Source organism: Macrotis lagotis, chromosome X (assembly GCF_037893015.1).
Source record: "Macrotis lagotis isolate mMagLag1 chromosome X, bilby.v1.9.chrom.fasta, whole genome shotgun sequence".
NCBI lineage: Eukaryota > Metazoa > Chordata > Mammalia > Peramelemorphia > Peramelidae > Macrotis > Macrotis lagotis.
This window is the reverse complement of record NC_133666.1, coordinates 170,828,790-170,854,063: the sequence shown is the minus strand read 5'-3', so window position 1 is coordinate 170,854,063 and position 25,274 is coordinate 170,828,790. Positions and strand designations below refer to the sequence as shown.

Sequence of the window (25,274 nt, the reverse complement as noted above, 5' to 3'; positions counted from 1 at the left end):
CATAGTCATTTAATCTATTCACTGGGAAATCTATAGAGTACTACAGTACTCCATTAATAAAATTCTTCTTTTAAATAAATTCTCTAAATTAGTATCCAAAGACCTTTTGTTTTTGTGTGAGTTATGCTGAACAGTATTTCTATTAGATTAAAATTAAAATTTAAACAAATATTTAACAATTAAATACAAATAGCAACAAATAATCCTTTTTGTTTGAAAATAACTTTTCTACATTAAAAAATTAGCTAGAATGTCAGCTCTTTTTTTACATATTTTTATAAATGTTCAATGTCTAGCTTACTAGAAAACTTCCAAACAATCTACTTCTGCTTTTTATCTTTTGTAATAAATTGTATTAGTTGAAGTACATGGCGAAGATCCATTATTTTGAAAATAATTTTGAACTTGTGGACTCAATGAAACAATCTGGGGACCTCTAAGAGTCTACCAGCTGTACTTTGAGAAGTGTTACTTTCCAAATTAGAATTTTTTTGTGTGATCATGGAGAAAAGTGGGTTGGCAGTGTCTTTGTTCTTCCATATGTGTGGCCTTGGGCAATCTTGACCTCTTTTCCTCTCTATTTGAGAGCTTATACAATTTTAATTAAGATATATTTAGGATAAATCAGAAAAAATTAAGGAGCCCAGAATTATAGATTTTTAACTAGATGGTACTGCACAGATCATTTAATCCAGCTCTCTAATTTTACGGGAAAGGAAATGAAAACCTAAGGTCACTCCTGCAAAGTATCTCACTCTCTTAGAGTTGCATGCACCAGCTTTTTTCAGAATCATATGATTTGGACTTAAGGGCAACTAGGCAGTCACTTATAACTCCTGATGATGTAAATTCAGACAAGGCAAATGTATGATTTGTTTTGTTCATTGTTGTTGTTCAGTCATTTTAACTATATCTGGTTCTTCATGACTGTATTAGGGCTTTCCTTGGCAGAAAGCCTTAAGTTGTTTGCCATTTATTTCTCCTTACACAAGATGAAATTGTGGCAGACAGGGTTAAATGATTATTGAAAAACTTTGCTTTTTCATTTTTTTTTTCGTGCTTCTCTGTATCATTTCGTAGACTTTCCCTTGTTTCTTTCCATTGTTTCATTTTTTTTGTATTCATCTTTGTACCACAACTGTTTAGTAATTCCCCAATTTATAAGCATTTGCTTTGGTTCCAATTTTTAGCCATTACAAAAAATTGTTGCTACAGATATTTTGGTGAATGTCTGACCTTTCATTATATCATTGTCTTCTTGTAGATATATGCCTAAGAAGGATATCTTTGAGTCAGAATATAGATTTTTTTTTTCTTTTCTTGTTCTAATTCCAAATTTCTTTTTAGAATGGTTGGACCAGATCACAGCTCATTAGTATCCTGTCTATCCATAGTTCTATTTATTGATTATTCCTATCTTTTATCATCTTTTCCAAAGCACTGGTATAAGCCTGAAAATTCAGGTTTTGATTTCCTTATTGGTTTTCATTAATTTTTTTTGATTTATCCTAATATATCTTTTTTTATGAAAGATTTTATTTATTTTGAGTTTTACAATTTTCCCTCTAATCTTACTTCCCTCCCCCCACCCCCCACAGAAGGAAATTTGTTAGTTTTTACATTGTTTCCATGGTATACATTGATCCAAATTGAATGTGATGAGAGAGAAATCATATCCTTAAGGAAGAAACATAAAGTATAAGAGATAGCAAGATGAAACAATAAGATGGGTTTTTTTCCCTAAATTTAAGGTAATAGTCCTTCGTCTTTGTTCAAACTCCACAGTTGTTTCTTTGGATACAGATGGTATTCTCCATTGCAGACAGCCCCAAATTGTCCCTGATTGTTGCACTGATGGAATGAGTGAGTCCATCAAGTGACTTGCCTAAGGCCACACACAGCTAGGTAATTATTAAATGTCTGAGGCCAGATTTGAACTCAGGCACTCCTGACTCCAGGGCTGGTGCTCTATCCACTGTCACCTAGCCACCCCTTAATTTACATTTCTAATCAGTAATGATTTAGAGCAATTTTGTATATGATTATAGATGACTTTGATTTCCTCATCTGAAATTTGCCTTTGCATATCGTTTGACCCTTTGTCAATTGGGGAATGTCTTGTTTTATATAAATTTGACTCAGTTCTCTATTTAGAAATGAGTCCTTTGTCAGAAACACTAGATGTAAAAGTTGTTTCCCAATTTACTGCATTTCTTTTGATCTTGTTTAGAGTGGTTGTGTATGTGCAAAAGCTTTTTTATTTCATGTAATCAAAATTATCCAGTTTGTTTTTATAATGTTCCCTATCTCTCTTCCTTGGTTATAAACTGCTCCCTTTCCATAGATGTAACAGGTAAACTATTCTTTTAATTTGCTTAGAAAATTGTTTTTTATGTCTAAATCTTGCACCCATTTTGATCTTATCTTGGTATAGGATGTGAGATGTTGGTCTAATCCTAGTATCTGCCATACTGTCTTCGATTTTTCCCACAGTTTTTTAAGGAGTGAGTTCTTATCCTAGAAGCTGGATTCTTTGTGTTTATCTAACAGCAGATTATTATAATCATTTCCTGCTGTCTCCTTGGTATCGACTTTATTCCATTGATGCACAACTCTGTTTCTTAGCCAGTACTAGGCATTTTTAATGACTGATGCTTTATAATAAAATTTTAGATCTAGTAGGGTTAAGTTGCATAATATTGCATTTTTTTCCATTAAATTCCTTGATATTCTTGACTTTTTGTTTTTCCATATGAATTTAGGTACAATTTTTTCTAGCTCACTAAAGTTACTTTTTAGAAGTTTGATTCTATGGCACTAAATAAGTAGTTTTATTTAGGTAGAATTGTCATTTGTGTTGTATTAGCTCTGTCTTTCCATCAGCTGTTGATATTTGCCCAGTTATTTAGATCTGATTTTATTTCCGTGAAGTGTTTTATAGTTGATTTCATCAAGTTTCTGAGATTTCTCTAACCCTTGCTGTTGTATCTTTCTAGTAATGTTTTATATGCTGCAACTTTACTAAAGTTGATGTATGTTTCTAGTAGTTTTTTTAGATGATATTTTAGGGTTCTCTAGGTATACCATCATATCTGCAAAGAGTGAGTTTTGTTTCTTCTTTGCCAATTTTAATTCCTTCAATTTCTTTTTCTTACTGCTGTACCTATTATTGCTAATACAGTAATGAATGTTATCAGATGGCTAGGTGGCACAGTGGATAGAGTACCGGCCCTTGAGTCAGGAGTGCCTGAGTTCAAATCTGGCCTCAGACACTTAATAATTACCCAGCTGTGTGGCCTTGGGCAGTCTACTTAACCCCATTGTCTTGCAAAAACCTAAAAACAAAAATAATAATGAATGGTAGTGAATGGCTACTTGTTTCATCCCCATCTTATTGGGAATGCATCTCACTCATCTCTATTGCATATAATGCTTGTTGGTTTTAGATAGATGCTGCTTATCATTTTCAGGAAAAATTCATTTATTCTTACACCCTCTGGTGTTTTTACTAGGAATGGGTACTGCATTTTATCAGACTTTTTCAACATCTGTTAGGAGATAATGATATGATTTCTAATTTAATTTTTTTTAAGGCAATGTCATTAAGTGACTTGTCCAAGGTCACACAGGTAGGCAATTATTAATTGTCTGAGGTCGGCTTTGAACTCAGGTCCTCCAGACTCCGGGGTTGGTGTTCTATCCACTGCACCACTCAGCTGCCCCATAATGATATGATTTCTGTTAAGTTTGTTATTGATATAGTCAATTATGTGGCAATTTTTCCTAATATTGAATCATCCTGGCATTCTTAGAATAAATCCTGCTTGGTCATAGTGTATTAATGGAATCATAACTTGCTGTAATCATTTTGCTAAAATTTTAATTAAGATTTTTGCATCCATAGTCATGGAAATTGGTCTGTAATTTTCTTTTTTTTTATTTATTTTTTATTCTCATTTTGTACAAATGTGTTTTTTTACATTAATATACTTGTTTACAAGTAAGCAAAATGCCCCTCCCACCATGAATATAGATAGACTTGCTTGGGTGAAAAAGTAAAGGGGAGAGAAAAAAAATTAAAATTAAAAAAATAATAGTAATAATTGTAGGTATGGCCAGGTGGTGCAATGGATGAAGCACCAGCCCTGGAGCCACAAGCACCCAAGTCCATATCCAGCCTCGTAAACCCAATAATCACCCAGCCATGTGACATGCGAGCCACCTGATCCCCACTGCCCTGCAAAAACCAAAAAGAAGGGGAAAAAAAAGACCCAAAGTAAAATAAAATAGTAATAATAGTAGGGGTGGCTGGGTGGCAGACAGAGCATTGGCCCTTGAGCCAGGAGCACCTGGGTCCAAATCCAGCCCCAGACACCCAAAGATCACCCTGCTATGTGGCCCCAGGCAGGCCATCCATCCCCACTTGCCCTGCACCCTCCCCCAAATAATAATAACAAAAAATGTGCTTTGTGCTTCCTGGGTTGGTAGGTCAGGAAACTGCTTCTGCTGCCAGGAGCTCGTGCTTCCAGGGACCCAGGCTGAAGCTCCTTCACTCCTGTGCCTGGCTGTCCTTCCAACCCTGTGGAATAGCCTTCCTGCTATTTTCCAGGTTACCTTAGGCTGGAGAATTGCCTCAATGGATCTTTCTGCGTGTTGTCTCTTAAAAAATTTAGTTAAAATCATAATTTTAAGGTGTTTGAAATTTTTGGAGAGAGCACCTAAGAGAGACTGTTCTCCTTTTGCCATCTTGGCTCTGCTCCTGAATGAATCTGGTCAATTATATTTTTGAAGGAGTTGTTGTCTTTCCATTTGTCCACTTGTGCTTTTGAGAGAATTTTCTTTTTGCACTTATCCAATCGTATATTCAAAGGATTTGTTTTCTTGTAAGAAGTTACTTTTCTCTTGCATTTCTTTTCCCAATTTTTCCTTTTGATTTTTAAACTCCTTTCTGATCTTTTCTAAGAAGTCTTTCTGGCTGAAGTCCAATTTATATTCTCCCCTAAACCTGTAATCCTCTCTGAGTCAGGATCCTTGTCTTCAAGCTAACTTCAGAGTAACCTGTTTTACTCTGGCCCTTCTTCATTTTGGCCCTTTCCTAGGGTTTTTGGTTGGGTCACAACCTTTGATTCACAGACCTTTGCTGTTGAGGACCCTAGAGGCCTTGCCCACTCCAGGGGGTTACTTTAGGCTAGTCTGTAGGTAGTGCCAGGAACTTTGTCTGGATTATCTGTGATGTTGATTGGTGACCCACTCCCTAGGCCTAGGAGTTCTGGGCTGTCTTTGCACAATGTTGCCTGGGCCCTAGACTATACAGTTTGTCAACTTTTTCTGCCTAAAGCACTGGGGAGAAAAACGTCCCCTAAACCAGAGCCTTGGAGGGAGGTGCAAACACCTGTGGGGGAGGGCTCTTACTCTGTTTTTTCTGGAAAATGTCACACAGGAATGGGGGGGGGGGCTCAGCTGGAATCAACAGGGGCTCTTGGCTTATAGACTAGATAGATGTCTTGGCCACCACTCTGGAGCTCCCATCTGCCAAGGACACAGCAAGTGCTTCTGCATTTCTCAGGTCAGTCCCCTGACTTCACTGCACAGACCCCATGCTGGCTCTCTATTCTCTGCCCCTAGCATACCTTCTCTCCCCTCTGATAGACCTTGCTTCTTGATGTTCTCTTCGGTTCCTTTCTGGGTTTTGTATATCCAAAATGTATTAAGAAGGTTGATTCATGTTAGTTCTGAGGAAAAACCAGGAGAGCTTAAAACAGTACCTGGCGTCTCTCTACCATCTTGGTTAGAAGTCCGAAGATTTTGTAATATATCAGAAGTCCAAAGATTTGTGTAGGTTTATTATATACATTCCATTTTTACTATTTCCAGATTTATAAAACCAATTCCTTAATGTTTTTTCCATTCTCCAGAAAGTGATTATTTTGTTTCTTTGTCTATCTTTTTTTCCCTCAAATTCCTTTTCTTGTCTTATTGCTAGAGCTATCATTTCTAACTATCAAAAAGTAATAGTGATAATGAACATTTTTGTTTTACTTTTTATTAAAAAAGGGCCCTAGTTCAAATAGATTTCATATGGTGCTTTCGATTTTAGATATAGCTACTGTTTACCATAATAAAGATTCTGTATTTTTAATGTTTTTAACAGAAATGAATATTGATTTTTTAATACCTTAACTTTATTGATATAGTCATGTGATTTTTATTTTTGGTATTGCTGGTTTATTTCTATTTAAATTTTCCTTATATTGTACCAACTTTTCAATATTTGTTTCTAAAAGTTATCTCTGATTCTATTCTATTGTAGAATCTTGGTTTGTATTATTTGAATTAATTTTTCTTTGAATTTTTCTTGGAAGTTTCCCTCATCCATTTGATCCTTTTTTAAATAAAATAAAAATTCCTTGTTGCATAATTCAATATAATAATTTTTGTTTTATTTTCATTTTTTTACATGGGGAAAATTGTTTTCCTGGTCTTTTTAATCAGACTGATTAGGTTATCTCCCATCTCCCTTTGATTTTGTTCATTTCTTTGATTTTTCAGATTTTTTTTTTTAATTTTGGTGTTGCTTTGGACTTTTTCAGATTGTTTTTCTATCTTTTATTTTTTTAAGGTTTTAAATTTATTTTTATTAAAGATATTATTTGAGTTTTACAATTTTCCCCCAATCTTGCTCCCCCCCTCCACACACACAGAAAGCACTCTGTCAGTCTTTACTTTGTTTCCATGTTGTACCTTGATCCAAATTGGTTTTTCTGCCTTTTAAAAAAAGTTTTGTGAACAATTTATTTTTTTTCCTTTCCACTTTCTGGTGAATAAAGTTGTTTACAATTTTAAGTTTTCCTCTCAGGGCTGTTTTGTATCTTAAAAGTTTCAATCTCTTGTCATTTTCTTTGATGAAATCTTATATTCTTTGATTTGTTCTTTTACCACTAAAATCTGAAATGTTTTTAAAGTTATCTGCACTTTTATTTTTAACCCTTTCTACAAGGGACATTTATTGAATTGTGATCAACAAAGATGTTTAATATATATATATTTTTTAGATTTTTTTGCAAGGCAAATGGGGTTAAGTGGCTAGGTAATTATTATTAAGTGTCTGAGACCGGATTTGAACCCAGGTGCTCCTGACTCCAAGGCTGGTGCATTATCCACTACGCCACTTAGCTGCCCCAATATTATTTTTTAAATGCCCCAGTATGTGTGGTCAGTTTTTGTAAATGCTTAAACTTGCGTTAAGGTCCTCAAGTTTTTTCCAGTGGTATCAGTCTACTTTTATTGTTACTTGAAATCATGATTGTTACTCCTGCTTTTTTCTGTTTCATCTGACTCTTAAAAGACGTTTCTCAGTCCCACACTTTAACTGTTATTTTTTTTAAGTATACTCCTTGTAAACAACATATTAGTCTGCTTCCTAATCCCTTCTTTCAGCCTCCTTTACTTCCTTTCAGTTATGATTATTAGTTGTGCTTTTTTCTCCATCCTATTCTTTAACATTTACCCCTTCTCTTTCCAACAGTGTTTTAGAGAGGTAGAGAGGACATAAACATGTAGAACACTATTGATTTGCGTTTTATATAATCTACTTCTGATTCACTTTTTCTTCTTTCCCCATTGACTGTTCACAAGTTCTTAACTTTTCTTTTTCTCCCCTCACATAATACTCTCCCAGAATCTTAGTCCTTTTTCCTCTTTCCCTCTCCTTACGTTATTCTGTTTAATTTAATGTATTCTTTACCAAACTTGGTACATCTGTCTCTTCTTTTAAGTGAACGTTTCATATGTAGCCTACTTCCTTTATTATCTTGTGTTCATGTAACCTGATTATGTGAAATATTAAGATATCCTTTCTTTCACAATGGCTTCCCTTTTCCTCACCCCTTTTCTTTTTTCTCTTGAGATCATTACAGTACAGCAAAATCCTCCCAGGCCTCCCCTTTTATTTACTTCTTCTATGTCTGTAAAAGACACTAGATTTTTAAGCTAACAGTTTTTACAAGAGTTCTCCTTTAAAAATCATACTCAGTAGTAAATGATTTTTGATTATTTGCCTTATTAACTCTTGCATTTCACAAACTATTCTCCTTTAAGGTGACTACCAAGTGATCCCGATTATGATATCTTGTTATTTTTAACTCTTGTTGCTTATAGTAATTTTTCTTTGACTGGATATCCACAGGGGAATATGGTAAAGTCACAGCCAGAAAGGAAACCCTAGCAAGATAAAGCAAAAGTTCACCAATCAAAGCCTCTAGACCTGGGACAGTAGCCCAATTTTCCATTTGGGTAGACTATGGAAATGGTAGTCCAAATAGTCAACAATTATTGTGGAGATTATGAATTTGGCCTCTTCCCCTTGCTTAATTGTGTTCATGCAAAATTGTTCATATAATCAGTATTATCCTTTTTGTCTTTGGTAAAATACTTCTGTCTCCTGTTTGCTTAAGAATTCAATTCTTTACAATATCTTTTTCAGTTTTTTAACTTTTAAAAAATTATTTATTCTTCCTTTTAGTTACAAGTCCATTTTGAATTTATTGAGGCACTATGACTTCTATCTTTTAGTGGATTTTCCTCCATGTTATGTTTATCTTCTGGGGTCTTCCCTTGACAATTCTCTTATGTCATCATCATCATCATAATTTCAGAGTATAATACTCATATTCAGAAATCAAAAATTTTTCCTCTCAGTCCTCTCCATTTTCCCTATTAATATTCAGAGAGTACTCTTATCATACTTTCATTTCCATCTTCACCCCCTCTTGCCCTGTTGTGCCTTACAAGTACATGTCTCCGTTTTCCTTCTGACACTGCCAAGGTCTGACCTTGTTACCCTCCTACTCACTCAATCCACTGGATCCCCCACTACCTCTAAGATCAAATAGAAAATCTCATTTGACTTTTAAATACCCCCTTCCATATTTTCTGAGTCAGTATCTGTGGTCTCTTTGCTGTGTTTGACCACCCTCCATGCCTGGAAGGTTTTCACTCCTTAGCTCTACCTCCTGACTTCTTTCAAGATTCAGTTCAAATTCTATCTTCTATCAGAGGCCTTACCCATTCATTTCCATTTTAATTAATGTCTTTCCTCTGTGATGTAGTTGTTTGCTGTCTTGCTCTTTTGAATGCTAGGTCCTTGAGGTCAGACCTTTTTGTTTTCTTTGTATCCATAGTGTGTGGCATATGGTATCTCACATAAAATAGGTACTTAGAAACATATAGATCTGGATGCCCACATCATTATCTTAAACTCAGTATGTCCTTACCTGAACTGAGTAGTCTTTCCCTCACCTCTTACCTATTTCCCAATTATTTACACTAAATTTTTCCCCCCATGACAATCAGGTGAAGTGACTTGCCCAAGTTCACACAGCTAGATAAATTAGTCCTCAGGTCTTCCTGACTCCAGGATTGGTGCTCTATTCATTGCACTACCTAGCTGCCCCCCATTTCACAATTGTATTATTTAAGCTACTCTCTATTCACTTGGTCTTACACTCTAGGTGTCATTCTCCTCACTTTTCTTTCACCTTCTATATCCAGTCTGTTGCCAAGGCCTGTCAATTTTTTTATAGTACTATCTCTTAAATACACCCATCATCCTATGTTTGGCCTATTTCTGTAGCAGTAGCCTGTTGGTTGTTCTCCTTGCTGCAAAGTCTCCCCTTTCAGCCCTTTTTCCACTCATTTGTCAACGTGATCTTCCTGGCATAACAGGCCTATATCGCCTTACTGCCCAATAAACTTGGTTCCAAGCATTTTCCCTGGCTGTCCTTCTGGACAGTCTATCCCTGTAATTCTCTTCCTCTCCATCTCTTATTTCCCAGCTTCCTCAACTTTCTTCAAATCTCAACTTAAATTTCACTTTCTACATTTCCCATTCCCTCTTCATTGTAATTTTTCCAGTACATAGTTATTATTTGCATGTTGTCTTTCATGCAAGATTGTGAGTTCCTGGGTATCAGTTACTCTCTTTTACCTTTCTTTAATGTGCCAACACCCTGCACAGTGCCCGACACATAATAAATGCTTAAGAAATGCTTATTTACTGAATAATTGCTGTCTGGCTTCTTTTTGTTTCTTTTCCAGTAATTCTGTTCAAACATTGAGATTTTTTCCTATGTAAGATTTATTGCATTCAATTACTGTGTTTACTGAGTTTTTTTTAAAAAATAACTAGTCCAGTCCATTCCATTGAGCTAATAAAATCTTTCAAGGTTCCACTGAATTTTTTTCCTTTTTTGTTGTTTTTATATTCCAAAAAAGTGCTATTATATTCTTATAAATTAATCCTTTTTAACCCATCAATTCCAGTATTTGGCATCTATGAAAAATAGTTTGATAAAATTTTTCCCCCAGGAATAACTAGCCCATTTTAAAACTGTGCACATTATAACTACCCCCCCCCCCCCCCACATGATAACTCTTTAGGTTTTAGCAAGGCAATGGGGTTAAGTGGCTTGCCCAAGGCCACACAGCTAGGTAATTATTAAGTGTCTGAGGCCAGATTTGAGCTCAGGTACTCCTCACTCCAGGGCCGGTGCTCTATCCACTGTACCACCTAGCCACCCCCACATGATAACTTTTTTTTTAAAGGCTGCTCAAAGTTTATTAGTTTCTGTTGAGAATAAAGTAAACGAAGTTACTGAGACTGCTGGAAAGCACATAGGTGATTCAGATAGTACAAAAAATAGTGTGGTTTCTTTTATTTGATTTTTGGTGTTTTGCTTTTGTTTTCCTTTTAAAAAGAAAAACCCCACACACATCACAACTACTTCTACATTTAAACAGCCTGTCTATTCTAAGGGAATGGGTGGGAAAGGGGAGGGGAGAGGGAAATGGGCTCTGTTGCCTAGCACACTTCAGAAGGGGGGGGGGGAGCAGCAAGGAGGGTTCTGCTGCTCATGCAAAAGACCCAGTGTTGGTTTTACTGGGCTCACTGACATGCCTCTTCCTTTTGGCCTCCTGAGCCAGGTCACAGGTGATCATGCCTTGAACAACCTGGAAAGTTTCTGAGTTCTCTGGGGATTCCAATACAGTTGTTATGAATGGATGATTCGACTTTCCGAAGAAGAAACTTACCCACCAGTGTCCTGGGTCTGATTTAGGAAGACCTGGATGGTGGGGCATCACTTCCCCAGAGTACTCAGCACTTCCACAGGAGCTGTTGCTGGAAGTGGAACCCAGATGCCTTTGGTAGTAATCCTGGGTTGCTACAAGTGAACTGCTGGATGGGATTGCTGCCATGTTGCTTGTTCTTCTTGTGATGATGTAAACCTTAGTGGTGGCTCCCGAGCAGCCCCTGTCAGGCAGAGGGCTGCGGTGGATGATCACGGGTGACCTGGCTCAGGGGAAAGGAGTGCTAGGCCACAGAGCCCATTTGTAAAGGAGATCATGGGAGGAAACTCCACGGCAACGGAAAATGCGAGAGTTCTTTGGATTTCTACATTATAACTCTTAAACAAAATTGCTAGCCACACAAAACATCCCATTGCTTCTTATGATACTGAGTTTTGAGTGGAACCCATGTATATCTGAAGTAAAAGTGTGTTTATTTATTTTGTCGTATCATAACAGGGGCATGGAAGAACTCTATGGAGGAGTGGACAACAGAAGACTGGAATGAAGATGTAAGTATGTATGTACATATTGGAATGGATAAAATAAGCATATCAGTCAATAAATACTGAGTATAGGTGCATATTCTGTCTTTGCCAGTCACTGAATTGAAGTTACACAGATTAAAGTGAGAGTTCCCTTCCCTTAGGAAGTTTTCTATCTGTTGGGGGCAAGGGCTATGTAGCATTCACACGTACAGATACATGCTAATCATATACAGGGTGTTCTTGTAGAGGAAGATACCAAGCAGGGAGGACCAAGCTGTGTGTTTAGATTGGATTTTGAATAGGATTAGGGATTCCAAGTGGCAGAGGTGAGCATAGAGAATTCCTGTTTCCACACTGTTCAGTTTGGCCTTCGTACCCTCTTTAGGCCTGGTATAGTATGTATTTTCAACTCACTTCTTTATTTGCTCACTTCCTAAACCATTTGCTAACAGTCAACAGCCAAATCTGTCTCTCTACATTGCCTTCAATATATTTTTTTGTACTCATGTCTCCATACTTTTTGTTACTGTTCTTGCCTGTTCAAAACTTCAGAAATTCTACTCTGTATGGAGGTAAAAACTGGGTTCAAATTACTTTTATGACTTTGGTAAGCAATTTCCCCTTCGTACCTTATTTTCCTTCTCTAAAGCGATTAAGATTAGACTATCAGATCTCTTCATCTCCCTTCTGACCCATATTCTGTGTGCCTTCCTAGATCCTTCCAGCCTACACTGATAAATTCTTCACTTAATTCATATTAGCATTTTTTGCCTTTACTTCTCATTTGATAATTGATCATGTATGACTTCTTTCTTATGGCATTTTTTACTCTTTCATTTTTCTTTCATATTTCATGTGTAAGTCTTACTTTCTTGGTGACTTAGTAATTACTACTATTTCTTGTACATAACAGATGCTCAGTAAGTGTTTTATATTTGATTGTAAAGAGGACATCATAAATGGATAGTATACAGTCCATAAATGGATTGTAAGTTGTGTTATATTTGGGTTAGGTGTAAGAACTACAGTTGTTTAGCTTAGACAAAGGAAGTCTGACAAGAGGATATGGATCAGCATCTTAATGATTTGAAGAGCTATCATCAGGAAGAGGACATAGACTTTATTTGTTGGATCCTATACAAATGAACTATAAGCAATGGGATAAGGTACAGAGAGACAAATTTCTGCTTGACTACTGAATAACTTAAAGTTAGAGTTTTCAAAAAGAAAAAAATCAAATGGGCTGTTACCTGGTTTCAGTTCACCTATCATTTATCCAACACTTGTTATGTGCCAAGTTCTTTGCTAAGACCTAAGGAGACTAGTAGAATGAAACTTTCCTTGCTTATACTGCAGAACCATTAGGCATACAGATGAGTAAATACTAAATATTTTCAAAAGATTGGAAGGGATTTTGGTCAATGGCAGATGAAGACTAATTCTTAGGGAAATCACTTAAATTTTCATTTTGTAGCATCATGCACATGTTTCTACTGACAGTAGGCTAATTTGAGACCTCATCTTTGACTAGTTAAAAGCTAGATTAAGCTGGTTTCCCCACCTTTACTTATTTCTCTGAGTTGAGTGCTAGATTTTGTACCATATATACATTTCAGTGCTTTGCTTTTTTTTTTAATTCTTTGGTGTGTGTGTGGTTTTTTTTTTTTAGATTTTTTTCAAGGCAATGGGGTTAAGTAGCTTGCCCAAGGCCACAAAGCTAGGTAATTATCAAGTGTCTGAGGCTGGATTTGAACTCAGGTACTCCTGACTCCAAGGCCGGTGCTTTATCCACTACGCCACCTATCCACCCCCAAAACATTGCAATCTTAATAATAAGCAAAGACCTGGGGTTGTTCTTCCAGTTGGATGATATTACTGATCCTAATGTAGTGCAACATGGACTTCTTGAATTTGAAGCAAAAGCAAGAAAACAAGTTTCATAAGACACGGCTATTAATTGTCTTTGTAAAGGAAAAATTTCAGATTTCTTACTGATAGAACTCACCTTTTCATTTAAAACTAAACAGAAGGGGCAGATGGGTGGTGTAGTGAATAGAGTACTGGCCACTGAGTTCAATTTCCACATCAGACACTTAATTATTATCCATCTGTGTGACCTTGGGTAAATCACTTAACATGACTGCCTTGCAAAAAAAATAATCACTAAACCAAAACCAATGTTAGAAGTTTAGAGGAGCCTGTACTATCTAGTCATCTTAATTAGATAGTGGGATACATTTGTAAATGTGTTTTTTACTTCTATTGGACCTGGAAGTCTTCCCTCCAATGAGAAATTATGATTTCTGATAAATATATTGATGTACTTTGAAGCCAAAATGTTATGAAATTTTAAAAATTCACAAAAAAAGATGGTATATACTATATTATTGTCCTTATACCATGCCACATTTGGAAAGAGTAATAAATGGATAAAAACAAATGTTTTGGAAACTTGATTGATTTAAAACTCATTGAGAATCTGTGGGGTATAGTCAAGGCTAGATTTGAAAAAAATGAATTGCTCATCAAAGCTATTCATTGTATTTGGTTTCTTGGGAAATTATAGAATATTTGTTAAAATCTTGTGAGCTCACTGCAAAATTGGGTAACAAATGATTGCGTCAAATATAGCACATTTATTAAAAAATCTTTTTAAGTTGTAAAAATGTGCAAGATTAATTATATGTCAGAACATGTCCCTTGTCTCAGGTAATTCTGACAACTAGTCATTCTAGGCTCCCATTTCTCTTTTGACAGAAAGAGGCTGTCCTCTCCCACACAAGCATTGAAATTCAAATCCATATCCTTTGACTCTAAATTCAATGCTTTCTCAGTGAACCAACCATAAGGAACTAACTTGCTTCACTTGTCATCATCCACATTCTTTTTATAAAATTAGTTGTGTGCTAGGTGATATGATAACACGGTACAGAAGCAAAAACCATTAGTTTTCACATTTATACTTTTCGTTAAAATTTTAGAAATTCCAGGTTCCTTGTGGCCTTTTTATTTTATTAGTTCATGTCATTATAGACTTGACTTTTTGAATCCCACACTGGGAATGCCCCATTTATAAGTTATATTTGTCTTCTCTCTCCTGGTGATTTCAGTCTCAGGGATTTTGTATACTAATTCTATCAAATCTTTCATTAGCTACCTGTTATTCTATCTCTCACTATGCTCCATACCTTTTAAACCTACTACTATGACCTCCAGCCCTTCAACCCCACAGTAGTTTCTAAACTACCACCTTTGCTCGGGTTTCATTTTCAATCTCAGTCTCATCAATTGTTAACTCATCTCAATATCTTCCCTCTCTGCAGCACAGCAGTCTGTTTATACTTCTTTAATTGATTCTTTTACCTTACAACAGCTGTTCTGAAACCCCACTTTTATTCTTTAGCTTCTCATGTTCACATATCCCACTTCATCAGTAAATGACCTCTCTCATATTTTACTAAGGAAATATAGAACTTGGTCACATTCGTCATTTCAAAACTCCCTTGATGACTTAACTCATTTACTCCCAAATCTTAAGTTTTGGCCACTTTTTTTTTTTTTTTTTTTTTTTTTTAGGTTTTTGCAAGGCAAATGGGGTCAAGTGGCTTGCCCAAGGCCACACAGCTAGGTAATTATTAAGTGTCTGAGACCAGATTTGAACCCAGGTATTCCTGACTCCAGGGCCAGTACTTTATCCACTGCCCCACCTAGCCGCCCCTTGGTCACTCTTCTTACCAGTGCCTACTGATTATTTTCTTCCCTGTCTTTTCTAAGAGCTTGCCATTGAAATCTTTCTCTTCTTTCCCCTCCAGTCCATTTCCCTATGTACAGACCTATTCCTTGCTACTAAATAATATGATTTTCAAAGAGTCACAGTTATCCTGTCTTAAAAAGCAAACAATAAATCTTCTCAAACTTCTCATCCACTGAAAATACTACTTTAGATTCCCCTATATAGAACCAAACTCTTAGAACAGTTTGTTGAACACAATACTCATTGACTCCTCTTCTTTCCTTGCACTTTGGCTTCTGACCTCCTTTCTCAACTGAACCTGATTTCTCCAATGATTCTGCAGTCCATACATTCCTGCTCTCACTGAGACATTCAACATTAATGACTATTTCCTTTTAGATATTCTCTCCTAAATTTTTGTGACTCTGCTCTCTCTTGAACAGCCTCCTTCCATGATGGTTTTGGGGGTGTAGAGAGGCGCCTTTATCAATATTCCTTTGCTTAGTCTCTTTTGATACTACATTCATCATTGTATATCCCCCAAAGCTTTGTTCTGGGACCTTTTCTTTATCACTTTAAGCAGATGCATCCCAGAAATCTGTCCCATTTGTACCTTAAATACATCCTGTCCAAATCATCTTATTATACTTCTATTGAGAACATCATTAAGATTCCCAGCTTTAGACCATTCTCATTTTTAAATTTTCCTTCCCCCTCCCCCATATGCACTGTGTTTCCACATCTCCATTTTTCAGTAACCATAGCATTTTTTTTTTTGTCTTCATTCTATCCAGCTGGTTACCACCGTTATTCAGGATCTGTCACCTTGCTTATTGTAATATTCTCCTAATTGGTTTTCCAGTCTTAAGTCCATTCTTTGTATTGGTGCCAAAGTCATCCTTTTAGAACCCAGATCTTCTTTAGAGCCCAGGCTTCTTAGTACTTTAAATATAAAAGTTGTTTGTGTTTGATCTCTAAACACCTTGACCTTTCCTATAAACTACTACTGATTGCATAATATGTGATGGTTATGTTATACTAACTTATGAATTCTAGGGATTTGGTGTGCCCATTGCTTTTATGCTACTCATAGCCCCTTGAATTAATTTTTTCTTTTCTACACAGCTTTCTGAAACAAAGGTATTCACTGCTTCTTCTGTTCCAGCTGAAAATCATGTCACACCTGGACAAAGGTAAAAATATTCTTTCCTTGACAACTGTTAGAACAAACTTTCCTAATGATTTAATTTCAAGTTCATTTTATACCTCCCCTCCCCCGTCCCAATCCAGTTCACTTGCTTGTCATCATGACATCCCCTCCCTGATGTCATGGTCTTTGAGAATGACCAAAAAACAACAGCAACAACTTTTTATATTAGGGGAAGAAAACTTTTCTTTTTTGGATCTGAAAATATTTTTTATTCTCAACATTTAAGCTTAAATTTTTTCCACTCCAGAATGAAGTTTCCAACAGTGATATTTACAACCATTTTAAGTATATTGCCATTGTTGGTAGTAGTTTTCTATGTAACTAATGGGCATAAAGAGGGAAAATGTAAGATTGAGTTTTCTTGGAAATTGTTACCATATCTTTCTATGATTAGAAAGCATAATATACTGTATACTTATGTAATGGAAAGATCAGGTATAAACGTGTAACTATTTCATATGAGTTGATATGTTAGAAACTTATTCTAAAGACCTTTTATAGATAATGTAAGAAACTCTCACAAAGTTCTTTTCAGTTCTGAGATTCTTTGCTTCTGTGCATATAAAAGACTTTGTATTAGAAGGAAATATTGTTTGTAGTAAGATAAAGCATTAAAGTATTCTGCCCAGCAAAATAGCTTTGTTTTAGAGTTAAATTTAATTAATTATACTAGAAAGGAAAAAATGAAATCTTGAGTCCAATAATTACAGTTTGAACTTGCACTTTTTAGTTTTGACTGATTTAATTTAAATTACTCAATTAATTTATTGTATCATTTAATTTCTTTGAACTTTTGCTTATAACTGAATTCATTTTCTCTTCTAGAGTTCAAGTGTCTTTTCCTCATTATTTTGATTTCATATTAGGTTAAAGTCTATTGAGAGTTGATTTGAAAATCTTTATTGCAGACATTTATATTTCATATAAATTACATATAAATACTCTGCTTATCAAGGTCTCACTAATGAGCCAAAATTAATTCCAAAAGTCTTCATAGTTCTCCATCTCATTTCTTAGAATTCATTGAACCCAATGTAAAGTAAGTTCAACTGTATCTTATGCTCAGAATAATTCTAAAAACCTCCACAGACTAAAAAAAGCCATTAGTGGGAGAAGTGTGGTGCTTTGATGCATGTTAACAAGTTAGAAAAGAAGCATTTAGTGGAATTATTCCTTCTAAACTCCTTGGTACTGAGGAAAATCTAAATTAATTTTGAGGTCATTTAAAAATATTAAATAATTTTCCATGGAATAGATTTTTGAGTTATGACAAGAAAACCTAGAACTGAACTGTTGGATTCATTTTTGAAAGTACTATTTGAAGATTTTGAATATGTATATAATACTTTTTCATGTTTACTAATGGTAGATGTGAAAACAAATTCCTTAGCCCTTAAGGTGATAACAAAATTTAAGTATTTATGAAATTGTTCCCTTTTTTCTGAAACAGATTATTTTCATAATATAAGTTTATTGACCAAATTTTGGAGGGGAGGCAGTATTGAAAGTCCAAAGAACAATGATGTATTGTTTCCAAGCACATATCTGAACAATCTATGTGGAAAATGTTTCTGAGTTTTTTGGACTTAAGAAATATTATAAATAAATTAATTTTATAGGTGAGGTATTTTACCTATAGTACCTCTGAAATACTAAAAAAGCAAATTATCTTATAGTGTAAAATTCTAGGTATGGCTTTAATTTATGTTCTGGTCACATAAGTTTTAAATATATTTGAACTTTTTTTTTAGGTTGTTTTTTTTTTTTTGCAAGGCAAATGGGGTTAAGTGGCTTGCCCAAGGCCACACAGCTAGGTAATTATTAAGTGTCTGAGACCGGATTTGAACCCAGGTACTCCTGACTCCAAGGCCAGTGCTTTATACACTATGCCACCTAGCCGCCCGTGTTTTAAATATAAATTGTAGTTTTTGTGAAATTGCCTTGCAGAAACATGCCCCCCCCCCCCCCCAAAAATAGGTGAGATTGCTCTAAAATAGAATGAACTGCCTCAAATGACTGCTAATAGGTTCTCTCTAATTGCAGGCCTTCAAACAAAGAGTATCTAAAAAGGTGGTCAGTTTTATTTTTTAAAGAGTTTTCTTGTTCTGGTATTTTCTTCTGAAGTTCCTTTGAACCAAGGTTAAAAAAAACAAACCAGTAAAAATGTTTATTAACCAAATAAAATTCAGTAGCTGTATCTGCAAATCCAGACTAGTCAATTTCCTAACTCCCAATTTTATAAGGTAATAACAAAAGGGAAGTCAATCAGGTTCTCAAAAAAAATTACTCTCAAATTTTCTGGATAGATATATTCTATTTTACTCCTCTATTCTTCACAGTTCTTCTTGAATTTGAATTTCTATGGTTTTGCTTTTTTGTGGCTTCTGTCACCTTTCTTTTGGGGAGGGGTACTTGTTTACCAGAAGTTGAATGTAGCTCCTTTGCTTATAGATTTTTCATATAAATATTCTCCTTATCTTTTTGATAAGATAAGCATTTGACTTGGATATTGTTTTTTTTGTCTGCTTAGCATTGACTTGGTAGCCTTGCTCCAGAAGCCTTCTACTTCTACCCAAGGCCCAGAAGTCACCACATTTGAACCTCCTCAGCAGCAGGGTTTTGGCCAAGCCCTGGTCTTCACAAATTCTCAACATAACACTCAGATGGCAACAGGAACTAGCAACTCTAGTACTGTCAACTCTTACTCACCTCAGAGTCTGGTAACTGATTTTTATTTCAGTATTTAATTTTGAGAAGAAATGTATATAACATTTATACTACTGTCATCTATTTTGGAACTTACTCAGAGCCTTGCCAGTTTTTTTGTAGTCCACAAGACAGTGATGTGATAGTTTCCAAGCACATATCTGATTATTATATGTTGAAATCCATCTATCTCTGAGTTTTCTGGACTAATAAGATATATTTTAATAAAAGAGTTGCATTATCTGAGAAACTATTATTAAAGTTCCAAGTTTTGTCAGTGAAATTGAAATTAATATTTTTATGGAGTTTCTTTTATTGTGAATTAAAAACATGGCTCATCTCCATTCTTAAAATGCTAATATTTGTGTTTTTGTTTTTCATGTTACTATAAACAGACAAATATGATTATTGCTTTTGGCATATCAGTAGAACACAAAAGGAAATGGTTAGCTATGAGTTAAACAATAATATTAAAATTTTGTGAAAGATGAATCTTGATATTTCAGCACTAAAGATTTAAATGTCTAATGTATAGAACATAGTGAAAAGTGTAAGCTAAAAATAGTGCAGTGGAGTTGTTTTGAGTTTATGGGAAGCAGTGATTGGAAAAAAATATTTGAACCTAGTTTCTCGTCTCAATCCTGCTAACTAACAAGTATTGTGATCTTGGGGTAAATCTTTTATCTTTCTGTGCCTCATTATCTTGTCTCTCTCTCTCTCTCTCTTTTTCTTTTGGTTTTTGCAAGGCAGTGGGGTTAAGTGACAAGATCACACAGCTAAGTAATTAAGTGTCTGAGGCTGAATTTGATCTCAGGTCTTTCTGACTCTCTAGGGCCAGTGCTTCATCCACTGAGCCACCTAGCTGCCCCAAGTTATCTTATCTAGAGAGAACAGATTAGAATAATTTATATCAAAAATCTTTTATAACTCACATTTTGAAATTTTTCTGATTTTAGCCAGTGATCCTAAATATAACTTTTTTAGCTATCAAATGCCAGCTTTACAATATTTCTTATATAATATTGCCATTTCCAAATTTTTAGCTGAGCATAGTTTTTTTGTGTTTTTAGTTTTTGCAAGACAATGGGGTTAAGTGGTTCTCCAAAGGCCAGATGGCTAGGTAATTATTAAGTGTTTGAGGCTGGATTTGAACTCAGGTACTCCTGACTCCAAGGCCAGTGCTTTATCCACTGCACCACCCAGCCACCCCTGAGCATAGATTTTTAAACAGACTATTTTTCCTTATTCTATTGTAAATCATCCTTTCCTGATCTGAAACTGTTATTGTCATAGAACTGAGTATTTGATAGTGCCATTGCTTCATGTTGAATGTCTGTTTCCAGATCTGAAATCACTAGGACACCATGCAGCTTTTGCCTCTCCATTTCTTCTTTCACTTTCTTCCTGCTCCTGCCTTCAAGTGTTAAAAAAAAGAAAAAGTGTATAATTCCAATACTAAATTAAAAGAAAAAAGATCTGGAAATGAATGAGGAATCTTGTAGTTTTTAATTTATACATTTACTTTAGCTCTGATACTTGACCTGTAAATCCATTTTCAAAGAATCCAGTGGCTTCAGGAATTGAAAAGAATTGTGTGCCTATCATTATACTAAAGAGTCTTTTATAATTTCCCAGCCTTCCCAACCAGGAATAAAATTAGGGAGACTAAACTTAACATGGGAAATAATGTGAGGACAAAATAATAGTTAATAATAATATGCAACTTCTGCATTGCTGGTGATAAATATAAAATGAGTTGGATATTATCTAGAATTGCTGTCATCTAGAACCGTTTTCTTAGTGCAATAGGGACTTGAGTTAAACAGTGGAAAAATGTGTTAGGTGAATTTACATGATGCTTTTGACTTAGCAAAGAATGTGTGTTGTTATGCCCATTTTTTTTATATAAGGTTCTAAAATGAAGTGACTTGCCTCATAGTCACAAAGAGAAGGAGAGATAGGTTTCTGTTTTAGAAACAAGATTAAATTAGGGTTAAGATCCTTTGATGATCATTAGAGAATAAGTTGGCATTATCTGGACTTGTTTTTTGTTTATGAGAATAGGTTATTTCAAAAGAGATGTCATGTGTCCTATTATCTAGCCATTGAACTATTCTGTCATTTATGAACTCACATTAATTTATATTTCCCCACAGCAAGCACCACATTTGCTATTTCTTTGAGTTGCTGTGTTTGAGAATTTTAAATTGTCAGTTTTTTCAGGTGACTGTATAAATTTGAAGGCTTTTTATTTGTAATCTTATCGATTTGTCTTATTTTTGGTTCTGTTAATAGGATGGAAAACCTAAATCAATTGTTTCTGGCAATGATTGATCTGGATAAATTAAACCTCAGTGTCTGCAATTACTTGTACTGTTTCTTCCTCATTCTCTTTTCTACCTGAATTTGTCATCTAATCTTCTTCTAGTTGATGTTAGGACCAGTTAAGATTGAATTCTCAGGAATCTGAAGAAAACAAAAGGCATTTGCCTGTACAAGTTATTTCAAGTACTGTCTTTATGGATAATTTGTTTCTTGTATAATTATCTTGAGCAGAATTTTTAAAATAAGATTTAGTGATTATGGGTTTCTCAGGACAATGAGGTAAAAAAGTAGTTCAGTGAGATTTATTTAAGAAAGACTAGGTTTTTAAAAGTACATGAATTACAGGATGGCTAGGTGGTGTAGTGGAAGGGCAGCTAGGTAGTGTAGTGGATAAAGCACCAGCCTTGGAGTCAGGAGTACCTGGGTTCAAATCCAGTCTCAGACACTTAATTACCTGGCTGTGTGGCCTTGGGCAAGCCACTTAACCCCATTTGCCTTGCAAAAAACCTAAAAAAAACAAAAGTACATGAATTATAACACTTTTGAATATCTATGAGGTCTAGAGTTGTGTCTTTGTACATCTAATAATAGTGATGAATTGAATTTAAGGTTTTAAAATATTGATGAAAACTTGTCTATTTCACATCTCACACAATTCTTCCTTCTTGAGAAAATCCTTTTTTCTTTCTCCTCTATGCAGTCTTCAGTTCTTGGTTCTGGATTTGGAGAACTTGGGTCCTCTAAGATGGCAAACCCCACTGGTTCCCAGATCTTAGACCAGTTGAAATCTCCAAGTTTGGGCCAGTTCAGCGTGCAGAATTCACAACAAAACAGCACTAGTCCTCCTACAACCACTTCAACTTGGGATCTTAAACCCCCAGTTCCCCAGTCCTCTATAATGAATCAGTTTGGTAAGTGCATGAATTTTCTATTACAGATAATCAACTCAACCCTAGTCATTTAGTGGGAAGAAGTATGATATTTATAACTGGCTGAATTACACAAATACAGAAATAATATTGCATGGCAAATACAGTCACAGAAATTTATGCTAACTTAAAGGAAATATAGCTTTTTCAGTGTTTTAAAATAATTGTTTTTGGCAAAGTTTTTTTTTCCTGCTTATTTATGATTAAATCAGTAGTATACATAAAGTGTGTATGGAGATGTATATTCTATAACAAGAAAATAACAGTTCTCTTTTATTCCCCAGCTTAAGCCAATGTATCCATCAGTAAATAGGAAGAAGGATCACAGAATCCAAAATACTAATCATTATGAAATGAACTATAGTGGTTGCAATGTCATTCCCTATAGTATACATCAGTACCTCAAATTCAACATGTTCATAATTTGGTAAAGTAGTTTAAGCCCTGGACTATGACTACCCAAACATGTCATTCAGGCAGCTTATTTTTATGTTTTGGGTTCTATATTGGAGGAAACAGAGAAATGAGAGCAATTTGAAGGACATAGTAGAATTTTTCTTGAACCTCTTTTCTTTTTTGCTTGCTTTTAAATTTAACTCCTGAAAGTGATCTGAGATTTTTCTTCACAACTGTCGATCTTAAACTAGTTCTTTCTGGATTCTGAGTCTTTTCATTCTTCCTTAAAATTAAAATTATGTTCTTTCTGTGTCTAGGTACCATTTAAACTGTACCATGTGTTATAAATTTTGTTTAAGGTTCTGAATTGCAATTTCAAACACTGGTATCATAGGGAATGCCATCAAACCTTTTTAGAAAATTTTTGTTTTATTTTTTGGTTTTTGCAAGGCTTTGGGGTTAAGTGTTAACTGCCCCAGGTTACAGAACTAAATAAGTATTAAGAATCTGAGGCTAGATTTGAACTCAGGTCTTCCTGAGACCAGTGCTCTATCTTGCCACCCAGCTGCCTCTCATCAAAGTAGTCTTAAATAATTTTACTGAATTTACCACCAAGTTGGTGGTACCAATATTGAATTTAACCTAAATTTTGTTATGTAATGTTTTCATTTATTACATAGTCATAGTTTGAGATATCTCTTCACACAAGTCTTCAAATATTCTTTTAAAGTGATCAAATATTCTTTAATATGGATCTTTTCCCTTTCATGAATAGAAGAAAACCTTGCCATAAGAGTGTATGTATAATAGTCATGACATTTATGTGAAAATCAGACAAATATAAAAACATGGATTGCCTGAATTAGTAGGTGGGATAGAATAATTATTTTCCATATCTCAGTTATATACATGATGGTGGCAGAAAGATTACCATAATCAAATGAGCAACTTTTGAGTAATTGAATGGTGATTATTTGATTGACGTTTTTTCTTTCTTGAAATGTGAATAGACTTCAAATCTCAGCCTGAGCCATCTCCAGTTCTGAGCCAGTTGAGCCAGCGACAGCAACACCAGACCCAGCCCATCCCTGTTCCTCCTCCTGGGATGGAGAACTTCTCCTCCCAGGTAAAACTCCGAGAAAACTCCAGAGACAATGCCACAGCTGTGAACAAAATGCTTCAGCTTCCCAGCATGTCTGCAGAAAACCAAGCAGTGTCTGCCCAGCAAACTCAGCCAAAACAGATCAAACCCCCAAAACGGAGAGTACCACCATCTTCCAAGGTGAGTAACCTATTCAGAGATTATATTTACCAGAAGCAAGATTTGCCATGGAAAAGACCGTGAAAATCGAACATTACTTCCTTATAAATTATTAGTTTCTTTAAATATTTCATACTGATATCTTCTTGTACCATGCAAAAACATTTATTTTTGATTGACTGGATTAATAATATAGAAGAGAGGTAAAAATGATAAGTGGCTACTTCGTAGCTGCTACTAAGTACTAGAGACTTTATGTAAGTCAGGAACTAGCTTAGCTTTTATTTAGATACCCCTACTTTAGATTGAAGTAGACTATATATATTACCATAAGTGCAATAAAAGGAATGGTAGTTATCTTTTTGATAATAGAATCACTGACAGCCCCCCATACTATCCATTTTCCCTGTTCCTAACTCCATTGCCTCCTTTCATGCCTTAGACTTCCCCATCTGCATCCAGTGATATTTAAGGACTCTGACTATATCACTAGTCTCACTTGAGACTAAAAATATGCTAAGCTCTGAATGTGAAAAATGTGTTTTCCTCTTTCAGATCCCTGCATCTGCAGTGGAAATGCCAGGATCAGCAGATGTTACAGGGTTAAATGTTCAGTTTGGAGCTTTGGAATTTGGATCGGAACCTTCTCTCTCTGAATTTGGATCAGCATTGAGCAATGAAAATAGTAATCAGGCCCAAATCAGCTTGTATCCAAAACCTGTAAGGTATATGATTGTTCTTTTCCTATGTTTTAGGCTGTTGAATATTATTTTCTTTTTCTATAAGGTACAGGCACATTTGAGTCAAACTGGCTCATGAAAAAGAGACAGTTTTATGAATTGGGAGTTGAAAGAGTTGCCTCTTGACAATGGGACTTTTGAGAGTAAGCAGGCTTGTTTGGCTGCTATATGAAAGAAAATAGATTCTTGGTAGGGAAGAGAAATAAAATTATAAAATTTTGTGGTGCTCATTAGTATCTCCTACCTCCCCCAAATTTTCTTTAATCAGCCTTTTTAGGCATATGTTTTAACATTTTTTTTAACAAACACAAAATTCCTCTGATTAAATAAATATATAAGTTCAAGTCAAAGTGAAGAAGGAA

At 35.1% G+C, this 25,274-nt stretch overlaps 1 protein-coding gene and 2 non-coding genes across 15 annotated transcripts in view; all 3 read left to right on the top strand.

Annotated features, from left to right (window-relative positions):
• The window catches only part of UBAP2 (ubiquitin associated protein 2), a 157,670-nt gene that overhangs the window by 93,743 nt on the left and 38,653 nt on the right, over positions 1-25,274 (top strand). For all 13 annotated transcript variants that reach the window (XM_074205961.1, XM_074205959.1, XM_074205962.1 and 10 more), the window contains 6 exons: positions 11,584-11,636; positions 16,471-16,538; positions 19,086-19,275; positions 22,287-22,497; positions 23,922-24,193; positions 24,728-24,897. In XM_074205961.1, the coding sequence (XP_074062062.1) occupies positions 11,584-11,636; positions 16,471-16,538; positions 19,086-19,275; positions 22,287-22,497; positions 23,922-24,193; positions 24,728-24,897 (964 nt within the window). The remainder of the gene's footprint in view (positions 1-11,583; positions 11,637-16,470; positions 16,539-19,085; positions 19,276-22,286; positions 22,498-23,921; positions 24,194-24,727; positions 24,898-25,274) is intronic.
• Positions 18,063-18,141, top strand: LOC141503870 (small nucleolar RNA SNORD121A). Its single transcript, XR_012473154.1, has one exon. It is a non-coding gene; the product is annotated as a small nucleolar RNA SNORD121A (small nucleolar RNA).
• Positions 19,384-19,468, top strand: LOC141503869 (small nucleolar RNA SNORD121A). Its single transcript, XR_012473153.1, has one exon. It is a non-coding gene; the product is annotated as a small nucleolar RNA SNORD121A (small nucleolar RNA).